This window comes from Cherax quadricarinatus, chromosome 63, assembly GCF_038502225.1.
Source record: "Cherax quadricarinatus isolate ZL_2023a chromosome 63, ASM3850222v1, whole genome shotgun sequence".
In the NCBI taxonomy this organism is placed as follows: Eukaryota; Metazoa; Arthropoda; class Malacostraca; order Decapoda; family Parastacidae; genus Cherax; species Cherax quadricarinatus.
In genome coordinates, this window is record NC_091354.1 from 13,703,425 (window position 1) to 13,717,976 (window position 14,552).

Below are 14,552 nucleotides of genomic sequence, written 5' to 3' on the forward strand. Positions count from 1 at the left end.
TAGTGTCATGCACTCAGCAGTGCAATCACTTTCTTCACCGTAGTGTCATGCACTCAGCAGTGCCATTACTTTCTTCACCGTAGTGTCATGCACTCAGCAGTGCCATCACTTTCTTCACCGTAGTGTCATGCACTCAGCAGTGCCATTACTTTCTTCACCGTAGTGTCATGCACTCAGCAGTGCCATTACTTTCTTCACCGTAGTGTCATGCACTCAGCAGTGCCATTACTTTCTTCACCGTAGTGTCATGCACTCAGCAGTGCCATTACTTTCTTCACCGTAGTGTCATGCACTCAGCAGTGCCATCACTTTCTTCACCGTAGTGTCATGCACTCAGCAGTGCCATCACTTTCTTCACCGCAGTGTCATGCACTCAGCAGTGCCATCACTTTCTTCACCGTAGTGTCATGCACTCAGCAGTGCCATCACTTTCTTCACCGCAGTGTCATGCACTCAGCAGTGCCATCACTTTCTTCACCGCAGTGTCATTCACTCAGCAGTGCCATCACTTTCTTCACCGCAGTGTCATGCACTCAGCAGTGCCATCACTTTCTTCACCGCAGTGTCATGCACTCAGCAGTGCCATCACTTTCTTCACCGCAGTGTCATGCACTCAGCAGTGCCATCACTTTCTTCACCGCAGTATCATGCACTCAGCAGTGCCATCACTTTCTTCACCGCAGTGTCATGCACTCAGCAGTGCCATCACTTTCTTTACCGCAGTGTCATGCACTCAGCAGTGCCATTACTTTCTTCACCGTAGTGTCATGCACTCAGCAGTGCCATCACTTTCTTCACCGTAGTGTCATGCACTCAGCAGTGCCATTACTTTCTTCACCGTAGTGTCATGCACTCAGCAGTGCCATTACTTTCTTCACCGTAGTGTCATGCACTCAGCAGTGCCATTACTTTCTTCACCGTAGTGTCATGCACTCAGCAGTGCCATTACTTTCTTCACCGTAGTGTCATGCACTCAGCAGTGCCATCACTTTCTTCACCGTAGTGTCATGCACTCAGCAGTGCCATCACTTTCTTCACCGCAGTGTCATGCACTCAGCAGTGCCATCACTTTCTTCACCGTAGTGTCATGCACTCAGCAGTGCCATCACTTTCTTCACCGCAGTGTCATGCACTCAGCAGTGCCATTACTTTCTTCACCGTAGTGTCATGCACTCAGCAGTGCCATTACTTTCTTCACCGTAGTGTCATGCACTCAGCAGTGCCATTACTTTCTTCACCGTAGTGTCATGCACTCAGCAGTGCCATCACTTTCTTCACCGTAGTGTCATGCACTCAGCAGTGCCATCACTTTCTTCACCGCAGTGTCATGCACTCAGCAGTGCCATCACTTTCTTCACCGTAGTGTCATGCACTCAGCAGTGCCATCACTTTCTTCACCGCAGTGTCATGCACTCAGCAGTGCCATCACTTTCTTCACCGCAGTGTCATTCACTCAGCAGTGCCATCACTTTCTTCACCGCAGTGTCATGCACTCAGCAGTGCCATCACTTTCTTCACCGCAGTGTCATGCACTCAGCAGTGCCATCACTTTCTTCACCGCAGTGTCATGCACTCAGCAGTGCCATCACTTTCTTCACCGCAGTATCATGCACTCAGCAGTGCCATCACTTTCTTCACCGCAGTGTCATGCACTCAGCAGTGCCATCACTTTCTTTACCGCAGTGTCATGCACTCAGCAGTGCCATTACTTTCTTCACCGTAGTGTCATGCACTCAGCAGTGCCATCACTTTCTTCACCGCAGTGTCATGCACTCAGCAGTGCCATCACTTTCTTCACCGCAGTGTCATGCACTCAGCAGTGACATTACTTTCTTCACCGTAGTGTCATGCACTCAGCAGTGCCATTACTTTCTTCACCGTAGTGTCATGCACTCAGCAGTGCCATCACTTTCTTCACCGCAGTGTCATGCACTCAGCAGTGCCATCACTTTCTTCACCGCAGTGTCATGCACTCAGCAGTGCCATCACTTTCTTCGCACCAACACAAGCTATTAGTAAATCCCTTTATCTATAAACAATATTCCTTAAAGTAAGGTGATATTAGGTTATTCTGTGTGTGTGTGTGTGTGTGTGTGTGTGTGTGTGTGTGTGTGTGTGTGTGTGTGTGTGTGTGTGTGTGTGTGTGTGTGTGTGTGTGTGTGTGTGTGTGTGTGTGTGTGTGTGTGTGTGTGTTTGTGTGTGTGTGTGTGTTAGGTACGGTAGTTTGGAAGTACCTATCTAGCACAACATAGGCCACACTTATCACCGAGTACGCAGCACTAGTTTGAAGCTGACTCATGATAAAAGCCGCACAGAGTCTAGATGTTAACAACTAGGCTATTCCCGAGATAAAGGACATGCACTCTCCCTAACACATTCACTCAGCCCAAGTGTCCTCTGGCACAGACGTGCGCTGCTTTACTTACAAATTTAACTTGCCAGGAGAAATGCAAATGAAAACTTAAGTTCAGATTCAGGTAAAATTGACATAATACTAGAGTTTGAACTTAAACTGCCACTTACTTCACAGTCCTGGAATACATTCCAAATAATCAGGGCTACTAGGTCTTTCAGGGTCCCGGTAGTTAGAAAATGCAGCTAAAAGATATTAGTAAATCTCTTAATCTAGAACACAAAATATTCCTTAGAGAGTAAGCTAAGGTGCTGTTAGATGAGGTAATGAGTTAAGGGGGTAAATGAGGGGGATGTCAGAGGACTTGCTTGAACTCGAACAGCTACTTACAGAGTGCTCAGGGCTGTAGCTGTACGGTGCTGCCCCCGTATGGTGAGTGTTGTTTGCTTTTTATAAGTATAGAAACATGAGTACATCAGCAGTGCTGCTGGTACTCCTAGAACGATGATACTTACATAGTGTTTCCCCTGTTCAGATTCTATCACACAGAAGAAGTGGGTATCAGATGGTGAGAGCCGGAGGGAGAGAACAATGGCAAAAGGCAGCCCGTCCTCACCCTAAGCGTTTGTTTTGCAACGTATTAACATACTACAGTCTAATATTTGCCGTGAAGTAACATCCTCTTCAAGACAGCTTTCGTTATAATTCGTTGTAACAACACTCAAGTTAACAGCAGTTGAAAAGTTGGAAAACAAACGCACTGATCATTTAGAGGATGCTGGTTTTCCCACGTTCACAGAGAAGAGCATGTTCAGAGTGTGTAAAACAACACGACCCGTAATGCTCTGAAGAGCCAACGTTGAGACCAGTATATGAAGGAACAAGAAGCGTGCCACCGAATGAGAATGATCCCAGGTGAGAATGGGGGAGCACTTACCTGTGGCACTCAGTTGTGGCACTCCACTCACCTGTGGCACTCCCCGTGGCACTCCACTCACCTGTGGCACTCCCCGTGGCACTTCACTCACCCGTGGCAATAACATGTAACATCTCTGGAATTACTCACCTGTAACTCTTGTGAAACTCTCTTGTGACACTCTCTTGTGACACTCTTTTGTGACACTCTCTTGTGACACTCTTTTGTGACACTCTCTCTCGTGACATTCTCTCGTGACTCTCGTGACACTCTCTCGTGGCACTCGTGACTCTCGTGACACGCTGCTTAAAAGCTGAAGACTCTAACTTGTATATTACGCTTTGTTAAACAATTATAACTGATACCTCTAAAATAATCTGACCACAGGAAGGAGTGTTATTGTTGCTGTTTTTCTTGGTATCGTTCTTAATGCTGCTGCTGTTCTTGTTAGTGTGCTTCTTGTTCTTGTTCTTGTTCTTGCTCTTGTTGGTGTGGTTGTTACAAGAGCAACAGAAGCAGCAACAACTACAAACAATTCACCACAAGTCATAATAGGGAGAAGAATCTCTATACAATGTCTGGTTATTAAGCAACAACAACGATACTTCTTAATAGTTCTTATTCCTGAAATATTTCCTTTTTTGCCACTTTAGGTCATTTCTGACACCGGGTTACTGGGACGATGATCTCCGCAAACAGTAACACATACGTAACCTAACTCCTATGTTGGCCGGGCCAAGAGATGTAACACACTGAAGAACACGTGCGTCCACCACTTGGAGTAGTAGACGTATTACTTGACTATGTATTATTATTATTATTATTATTATCAAAACTAAACGCTAAATTGTCTCTAACACAGCGAGAAGACAAGTTACACGCACACACGAGGGGTTGGATTTAAGTGGGACTTATACTTGAATTAAGAGGGTTATCAAAGTTTGTTCCTTGAGTAGCACTCATAATGGGTTGGGCAAATATTTTTAGTGGGTTTCGGTTTGAGAAGGACTTGCCAAGTATGGGTCAGTAGGTCTGCTGCGCTTTAGTTCTAAACCTGGGAGTGAACTAACCTTTGTACATACAAATATGCGCAACTCTCTGTGCATATACACAAATATATACAATACTCGGTCTGCAAGAACTGAATTGTCCCTTGGCTCGGTTGGTAGCGCACTCAGTGCACATACTGAGGGTCCTTGGTTCGATCCCGGCACAGGTGGAAACGTTGGGCATGTTCTTGTTCACTTAGCAGTAATCAGGTACCTGTGTATTACTTGACTGTTATGGGTGACATCCTGGATAGTGGCAGTATACTTCACATAGCCCGGACTGGGCTCTGTAATGAACTGAGGTAAGAAAACACCTCTTAGTCTGTAAAACTGATATCTATAAAAAAAAATACTCATCTTTAGGTGTATATACAATGATATACATGGTTTATGAAACTCACATATGGAAGCAAAAGTGGAAATACATGCAACGGCCAGGATTAGTTTAGGCCATATTCTATGTGACAGCCTAGTGTAACACCTCCATTATTATTATTATTATTATTATTATTATTATTATTATTATTATTATTATTATTATTATTATTATTATTGGTAAACGTTAAATCCGTAGATGTCAAACAGCGCTTGGGGAGTGGGAGGCAACAAGGTTCGATCCAATTCCTTTAATCGTTATCTAGCAGTAATCAGGCAACTCCCTCGAATAGTGGAACAACCAGGGATGAGGTTGAGTGTTAACTCTATCAATTAATCAGTCTGAAAAGTATGACTTATGCACACTCAATGGATGAGTGACATTGCTATACTTAGTGATCTCTCGGGAGGAATCTTGAAATATAAACACTCAGGTCGCAGCCCGGTAGCTTCCGGTCTTATAATAACAGCACTAAAAAAATAACTTTTTTTTTAATAAGAAGTAAGTGAGGAGTTTTAATTAAGTGGTGGTGAGAGTAGTGTGGGTTCTATGTGACTGCTACAACTTTCACGCTCTGCTTGCAGGGGTGACGACGCCCCTGTTGATGTGGTGTGCCAAGCAGCAATTCCAAGCGAGAACATTGGGCAGCAGACAAAAGAGCAGAAAACGGGAGGAAACAAGGGACAGGAAAGAGGTGGTCGCGGTAGAAGGAAGATTATGGGACTGAGGAGGGCCATGGAAAAGAGAAACACGAGCCAGAAACTAGAAAGAAAGAAAAACGTAGGGGAGAGGAATACAGATGGCGGGGGATAAGAGGCAGAGGTGAGAGAAAGAAAGGCTGAGGTAAAGAGGAGGTACATGCTAAAACTGCCTAGGCACCGCTCAAGCTGTCTAAGCGGAACTAATTTAGGTACAATGTGGTGGGAATCTGTCAGGGTAGGCGAGGTAATGAGCTCTCCGCTGCCTCCACCAGTCTTCCTCGTGTATCTCGGGATGACGACACACTCCGCCTTCCTCCCCCCTCAAAAAAAAATCATCTCCCTTCCTCAGCACACACTTCTTGCTTCACGAATCCTCAGCGTTTCATGAAAGTGACGGAAATAAAAGAGTAGGAACGTTGGGTACACTATATCTTACTCGACTCTAAGAAAGCATGTGGCACAATACCACACAGGAGGTTTCTGTACAAACTGGGAGGGTATGCAAATATATACAGGAATACTAATGAATAAACAAGGCAGGGATAGCAGGGAAGGTAAACAAGTATACAGAGGAATACTTAATGAATAAAAGGTAAACGGTAATAATAAGTATGAAAGGAAGCACGGGTTTGACAAGTGGAATCCCCGGCAACCGTAGCTTGGACCTCTTTTATCCTTAATACAGTATGACGTGCCAGATGAAATTAATTAATGATGAAGATTACAAGCAGAGAGAGACAGACAGACACAGACAGACACAGACAGACACAGACAGACAGACAGACAGACAGACAGACAGACAGACAGACAGACTGACTGACTGACTGACTGACTGACTGACTGACTGACTGACTGACTGACTCCAAGAAGACATGAACAAGCTGGAAACGTTGTTGTCAAGAAAGTGCAAAGTGATAAAAACATTATAGGGACTTAAAAGACCAAGCACGAAATAGAGCCTAGGAAGGGAAATACTGCACACAATCTGCAAGAAGAATAATCGAGAAGAAAACAATGCACTAAGCATATTACTAAAGGTGCATATAAATCATAGGACTTCAGTGATATATACAAAAGTAGCTGATCTGAAATCTGCTTTCAGAAGATGGAGAAGGACTCATTCAAGATATTATCATCATACAAATGTGGCGCCAATATTCAATATGCACCTGATCAAGCATATAATAAACCTAGAAAATATTCAAAGGTACGCAACAAGCTTGGTACCTAATATAGGAAGATGGATTATGGGACTTGAGGAATGCAAACTAACAATGCTAGAACACTAGTTGAGACATGATCACAACACACAAAATATTCAGAGGATTAGACAGAAATGATGTGGACAGGCTTTTTGAGATGAGAGGTGAGGACACATAGGTGACATGAATCACAGGAACGTTAAGAATTACTTTTTCAGTATTATGGTGGTGAGTGGAATACGCCTGATGAAAAGGTGTAGACAAAGGCTATACACAGTCTCAAGAGTAGATATGATTGGACCTTGGAGGTCAGGAATCGGTAAAACCTGGACAAACTATTTCTTCCCGTGTATCACTTTACTGTTGATCGTGTGATCACTCGGTCTTTTGCAACTTGCAGCCCGCAGTCCTGCATGGCCATCACAGCCCAGATGGCACTTGTCTACTTTCTTCTTAAAGACTTCTAACATCGTCTCTGCAATACTTCTTTATGTGTGTTGTTAGGAAGATGAAGTCTGGAACCACAGCGTTCTCCATTTCACTAAGTTTATTCTACGCCTGTATCTCTCACTTCAGTGAGAGATGCAGGTGAGAGATACAGTGAGAGATACAGCTGTTTTGGTAGTGTGTAGATTGGACACCTTACTAAGGCATTTTTCCATATATACAATATATTATCACGGATCTCTTATTCCTCCTCTCCAGTGAGTACAACACTTGGAGTTCTCTGCGTTGTTCCTAGCAGTGTAGTTGCTTTCCTTACTCTATGCAGCAGTACAAGAAATAATGAATAAGATACATTTGCAACACTTGGGCAGCTTTACTGCCGAAACGTTTCGCCTGCAGGCGATGAATACAACACAATACAGGAGATAAATGCAACACAATAGCAGAATTACAAATACAGTACTAGAAGTAGATTTGACATGATCAGTCCGTCACCTAAGGTGACTGACAACTCGTTTCAGTGTTGTATTCACTTGTATTCGACTGAGGAAGCCTGTTATGCAGGTGAAACTTTTCAACAATAAAACTACCCATGTGTTACAAATGTGTCTTATTCATTAATTTGTCAGTACTTTATACTATCAGTAGGTATAAGTAATGCATATTTTCCACCTTTAATATTTCGCCCGCCTTAAATGTAGAAATGAGTAAAGAATAACAACAGCAATAATAATAATAATAATAATAATAATAATAATAATAATAATAATAATAATAATCGCGTATAAGTCATACATCGCTGTTGGCAAGGATTTGCGATGGTAGGGATGTAAGAAGATAAGGAGTGAGCGAGGGGTAGTTAGTGTTAGAGTACATAAATGAGAGCACCAGTGATCTGAACAGTACCATCACCTGAGTGACTTCTCTGGTATTGAAACTTCTCATAAACCAACTTATTATTTTCTTGACCTTTAATGAATAATAATAATCTATATTTCTACAAGTACATGTACAAAGTATACAGGCCTAGATGACATCCATGACTCACGAAATCGTCATGACATCCATGATATACTACTATATAAAAGCTCCTTGCTAGCTTTATTATGTTCTTTAACAACAGACCGTCTGACATTATTCCTAGGTCTTATACAGCCTTTAATTCTATAAAAGCGTCTGCCTGTCATGTGTGTGTATAGTGTTCATTTTGAGTGCTGTCCCACGACGAAGACTGAGGACGGGAGGTTCTTGCAGTCGAAGGTCAATTTACCTACACTGCTCTGATATCGTCTCAATCTGCGTGTTGGACCGACATAAGCTTCAACTTTGGTGACAATGAGATGATACAGCTGGTATTTGTAAATATTCACGCTGCATTTTACAAACTCTTGCTAGGGTATCCTTGGAAGAATCAGACACATATGCAACATCTGGGTATCTTTATTGTAGACGTATCATCATCCAGTGACTTTACCAATACAAACTGAAAGACAGTTGAAGACAGTAGAACTATATACAAAAAATGAGGTAATCAGTCCCTTAGCCAATTATGTTCTTGAATTTGTATTGATAAAGTCAACGGAAGAAGAAACGTCTACATGTGTGTAATTCTTCATCTTGTCGGTACTGTATACCATACATGTACTACAGATTATAATGTGGGGATGAGGAGACACTCAAAGCACCAACTGAAGAAGAAATGATTCTGAATATGATAATGATATACAATACCGACAAGTTGATAAGTAAGACACATGTTCAATAATTAGGTAACTTAATTTCAAAATGTTTCGCCTACACAGCAGGCTTCTTCAGTCGAGTACAGAGAGGGCAGCAGAAGCAGTAGAGATGTAAAGACGATATAATCAATTCATCCTTCGAGGGTGATGGACTGATTACATCGTCTTCACATCTCGACTGCTTCTGCTGCCTCCTCTGTATTCGACTGAAGAAGCCTACTGTGTAGGCGAAACATTTCTGAATACAGTTGCCTAACTGTTGCACATGCGTCTTACTTATCATCAATGAATGATTCTGTATTGTGGCTGGGATGTTACCAATAGTGAGGATATGCGAAAGGTTGGTGGCTTGGTTTGCGTTATTCATGGTGACAATATGCATCCCACTCTATAGGGCATGGAAGGAAATATTTTGACCAGGGAGAGGTTATGGGTTCCTTGCTAAAATGACGATCTTTTGGGCTGTTGGCTGAAGGGAAAAGAATTTTGTTCAATTTTGTTTTCTCAGCATTTCCGGTGAGAGATTTTCAGCAGGTAGGTTTCTGCAATTTGATGTACCTCCCGCCTCACCTCACTTTTGCTTCCGGTTACCTGCACAGTCTAATATATATTAACCTGTTTTAGCTTACTCTGAATTAGGACTGAAGAAGCCACTCGCGGCAAAACGTTTCACTTAATGTCCTGAACTGCACACAAGTGTTCTTTTCCACAGTTTGTCGGTATCACCATACCATACATAAGCTATGTTTCTTAGCATGTAAGTGAGACGGTGCATGAGCTATGGTATCAGTATCAGATTAGCTTCTGGCTAATCTGTCCCTTGACGGTTCCATGGTCAAGATAAAGAGAGGGTCAGTGTGGTTTGCAGTCTGAAACAGATGTCGCAGCTTACAACAAGTGTTGTCATATTTAGTTACTCAAGATCTACAACAAGTGACACAATATTTATAGTCATTCAGAATCTACTGTATAATATCACCAGTCACTCAACTAACAGAAAAAGTGACGCCATACTTACAGTCAATGAAGACCTCAAAATTCAGATATGCGACTTGCTTTTGTATGGGTGGACAGGGTAAACTATGCTGACTTCACCTGCGCTATACTGAGGTGGGCTGACCCACAACCCTGATGCGCCCTGTACGCCACATTGACGTGTCTGCCTATTGGTGTAGGTGGGTGCCAGATGGCAGGTGGGTGGGTGGATGGCACCACAGCGTCAACAAGAAACAGGAAGATACTCACGGGAGTCGTTGAAGGAGAAGGTGAGGACGTCATCCTGGTGGAAAGAGGTGGTCAAAGAGCTGATCTGCGCCGCCAGCTGACTAAACTCTGCCGAGCGTACCATAGCGTCACCTGATGGTGGTGGTGTTGACGCAACGGGGATTGTTGTAGTGTTGGTATTGGTGGTGGTAGCAATGGTGGCAGCGGTGGTTTTGGTGGCAGCAGCAGCCAGGAAATGTTTGCACATGGTGGGAAAGGGAGAGAAACACAAGGGATACCAATTTAGTAGCGGTAAGTAGGTGAGGTGGTAGGTAGATACCTTGGTAGATGGGTGGAGAGGCAAATAGTTACCTCAGTAGATGGGTTACACTATGGGTGCAGGGCTACCAAATTACCATTATAAAAACAAGTGTAACTACTTTATAAGCACCACAAACCACACGAAATCAAAACACCATTACCCAAAACACTAGTGTCTCAAGCATTAATGCAGATCATCAGCCCGGGGCCAAACATCACAGCCACCTTCCACAAGCATCACCCAAAGCAAAAAATAAATAAATAATAATAATAAATAACCTGAATAAAAAAAGAACAGTGTAAGGTAAATGGTTCCTGCAGTGAACATGTTGGAGTTTTATGAGGTGTCCACCACATGCGAACACCATCCATATCATGCCTAAACCTATATTTTTAAATTATTAATTTGGTTTTGTACTTTGTACTCTACTACAGACCTGGTACTCAATCACTCACTTTCATTAATATATATATATATATATATATATATATATATATATATATATATATATATATATATATATATATATATATATATATATATAGGGAGGTACCACCTCTAGAACTGTCGTAGGGACCCTCATCCTCAGAGAAAAGAATAAACTTGCTTCAGGGAAAACTTAAGGTTCTCCCTGAAGCTGTTTGAGAATTTTCTCCTACCACCCCCTATATTTCAAGTATGTTTTATTTAAAGACAAAATACATTGGCCAAACATTCACAAAAATACAACAGAAAGTAAAACAACATAGGTAACTCAGAGCTACATCTCGAATACTTCGTCCAGCTCCCCTGCGGTGGGCTGCATGCCCAGTATGCTGCAGGCATTTCCTCTCTGGATCGCAACACTGAGTCTCTGAAAAAGGAAACTGGTCGCCCTGTGGTCCTTGGTTTCTATGATGAGCTTTTCACCTAGCTCTTTGAGGAACTTTAGAGCACATTTGCCCCATGCTCCAAGGGTCTCCGACCCAATTGGAATGAAGTTATAGCAAGGGGGAAGGTCTTCATATTTTCGGATCTTCTGGGTCTCCCTGTGGCTGGCAGCTCCACCCCCTTCCACTACAGAGTATGGCAAGTAGGTGTCTGCCAATGTGGCAGCACAGGTGTAGTCCCAGGCAATCTGCTTTCCATCCTTCCAGGGTAGCATAGTGGCTCCATCAGGACGCTTTTGACTTCCATCAGACCTCTGTACTTGGGGTTCACATTGAGCTGGACAACGGGCTGTGGCGAGGCTTCTCTTTATTAAATCATTGACCTCATGTCTGGCATACTTCCCTTCTGCTGTGTGACACACGAGACCATGAAGTCCGAATTGATCAGTTGTCGCCCTGCCGCAAATACACCTATGTTCGGTGAGGATGGGGGCGGCTAGGCGAAGAGCAACACCAATCCGAATGGCTTGTGGGTCGAGACGGGTGCCCAGGGAGGAATTGGGAACAGCTAACAGGAAATCTCCTGAGTGTGGTGCCTTCACTGCCAGGAGACGAGCTTTGTTCTTTCCTGAAGCATTGGAGAGCATTGTGTTGGCGATTTTTTCCATGATCGGTTTGTCCCAGTGGGACTGTTTGTGCTGTTTGGGAGGAGCTGGTCTACTGGAGGAGTCTGTAAGGGTGTCCCACCGAATCGCTGCTTCAGTAAACCTGGGGTCTTGAGCTCCTACCACATCTCTCAAGCGTTCGGGCACTATCTTCTTGACTAATGCACTGGAAGCCAAACACGAAGACAGAAAAGCAGGTAAAGCAACATGCGTTGCTTTACGCACCCCTATACCTCCCAGTCGCACTGGGAGGGTTGCCTGATCCCATTGCTCATCCTCTAGTGACAGGTTCAGTGCCTTAAAAGTTGATCTCAGGTGTGCATCATATTCATCGAGTGTTGGGTTGTCAAAAGAGGGTGCACACCTCAAGAAGTGAGTGAGTCTTGGCATAGTAAGACACCTTGTGAGGAGATACAGAGCATCATGGGCATCAAGACTGCTTATTCTCTCCTCCATTCTCATCAGGTCATTCAATTTGTCCCTGAGGACAGTGTCGATGGCCTGATGATCCAGCGGTGCCCCCAAGAGGGTACTGTTGGACGGAGTTGTAGTTGAGACTTCTGGGAGGATTCTTCGCACAGCATTGATTATTTCCTGGTTTGCTGTGATGATTTCACACTTGGAGGGATTGAGGATGAGTCCAAAGTCTTCTCCCTGTGTTTTCACCAATTGTAGGTCCCCCACCAGGGACTCTTCAGTACCTGCCAGAGTGCCGTTATCCAGGTACCAGATATTGAGCTCACTGCAAAGGCTGGAAATTAGTTCTCTTATTGCCAAGCAGAAGAGAAGTGGAGTGAGTGGGTCACCCTGCTGAACACCCTCTGATGATTGAATTTCATGTTCTCCAAACAAAAGAATTAAGGGTTTGCTGTAGCCAGCTGAAATGAAGGGAAAGAGACTGGGGAACCAAACCCGAACAGCTGGCAAAATAGCATCTCTCTTCACCATATTAAAGGCATTTCTAAAATCAAGTTTGACTATGGCCTTGTCTTCTGGTAGGTCCCTGATGTAGGCCCCTTATATATATACATATATATATATATATATATATATATATATATATATATATATATATATATATATATATATATATATAATATATATATATAATGTGTCAGCATAGTTGCTGATCCCCTGTATATGTATAGCTTATGTGAGTATCATAGTACCATCCATATGTTTTGCATATACGACCCCTTTGCTAGGCCTAGTGACTAGTTTGTGTGACATCACGTGATGCCGTGGTGAGCCCTTCGCGTCTGGGATCCCTCTCAGTTCCCGTTAGACCTACAAAGCAGCTACAGGCAGGCTGGGCCTCCTCCCTCTTCATACTCTGCAATATAAGTGTTACCATCCAACAGGTGTGTTTAACTCCAACCATCATATCTCCTACGAACCCCCACTATATATATATATATATATATATATATATATATATATATATATATATATATATATATATATATATATATATATATATATATATATATATATATATTGTGTGTGTGTGTGCAAAACAACCATGCGGGGGGGGGGAGAGTTGAATGACAGCTCTAGGACACGTGATCCGGGGAATCCTAAATCAGCACTTGTAAAAATTAACTGGAGCTTCCCTATGTGGTTCAGTTTATTTACATCATTCGGAAGGTGTAGCACAAGTTGACTCGAGATGCCTAGGACTTAGTGAAAAAGACACAACTGCAGACAGAAACTTTATTGAGACGTTTCCCCTATGGGGGGAGGCTTCATCACACAATTCACAGGAATGTACAACAAGGAGGTGAAGAATTACACATGTGCAACATCTGGGTATCTTTATTGTAAACGTTTCTCCATCCAGTGGTTATATCAATGCAAGTTCAAGGATGATATAATTGGAAGACAGTAGAACTATATACAAAAAATGAGGCAATCAGTTCCTCAGCCTTGGCGTTGGTAAAGAGTATCATAGTCTGAAGATTCTTCACGACTATGGTACTCTTCAACTCCAAGGCTGAGGGACTGATTACCTCATCTTTTGTATATAGGTTTACTGTTCTCCAATTATGTCCTTGAATTTATATTGATATAACCAATGGTTGGCGAAATGTCTAAAATAAAGATACCCAGATGTTGCACATGTGTCTAATTCGTCATCTTGTTGGTACAGTATACTAGACATGTATAACAAGCAGGTGAGTGAGGTCACTGTGAGCTGAACTGCGAGAACTTGCGAAAAGGATCTGGAAGTTCTGGTTAGCAGTAATCTAAAACCAAGACAACAATGCATAAGTGTTCACAATTAAGTGAAGAGAATCCTTAGCTTCCTATCAAGAAGCTTAAATAATAGCAGTTCTCAGGTATTTCTTCAGCTCTGTATATCCTTGGTTAGGCCTCATTTAGATTATACTGCACAGTTTTGGTCACCGTATTACAGAATGAATATAAATGCTCTGGAAAACATACAAAGGAGGATGGCAAAGTTGATCCCATGTATCAGAAATCTTCCCTATGAGGATAGACTGAGGGCCCTGAATCTGCACTCTCTAGAAAGGCGTAGAATTAGGGGAAATACGATTGAGATGTATAAAAGGAAAACAGGAATAAATAAAGGGAATGTAAATAACGTGCTAAAAATATCTAGGCAAGACAGGACTCGCAGCAATGGTTTTAAGTTCAGATTCAGGAAGGATACAGAAAAGCACTGGTTTGGTAATGGAAGCTAAAACGT

The 14,552-nt window shown here is 42.8% G+C and overlaps 1 protein-coding gene across 1 annotated transcript in view; it reads right to left on the reverse strand.

The window, feature by feature from the left end:
* The window catches only part of Ehbp1 (Eps15 homology domain containing protein-binding protein 1), a 488,549-nt gene that overhangs the window by 276,476 nt on the left and 197,521 nt on the right, over positions 1 to 14,552 (reverse strand). The window contains exon 7 of the mRNA XM_070098683.1: positions 10,029 to 10,139. Coding sequence (XP_069954784.1) covers positions 10,029 to 10,139 — 111 coding nt within the window. The remainder of the gene's footprint in view (positions 1 to 10,028; positions 10,140 to 14,552) is intronic.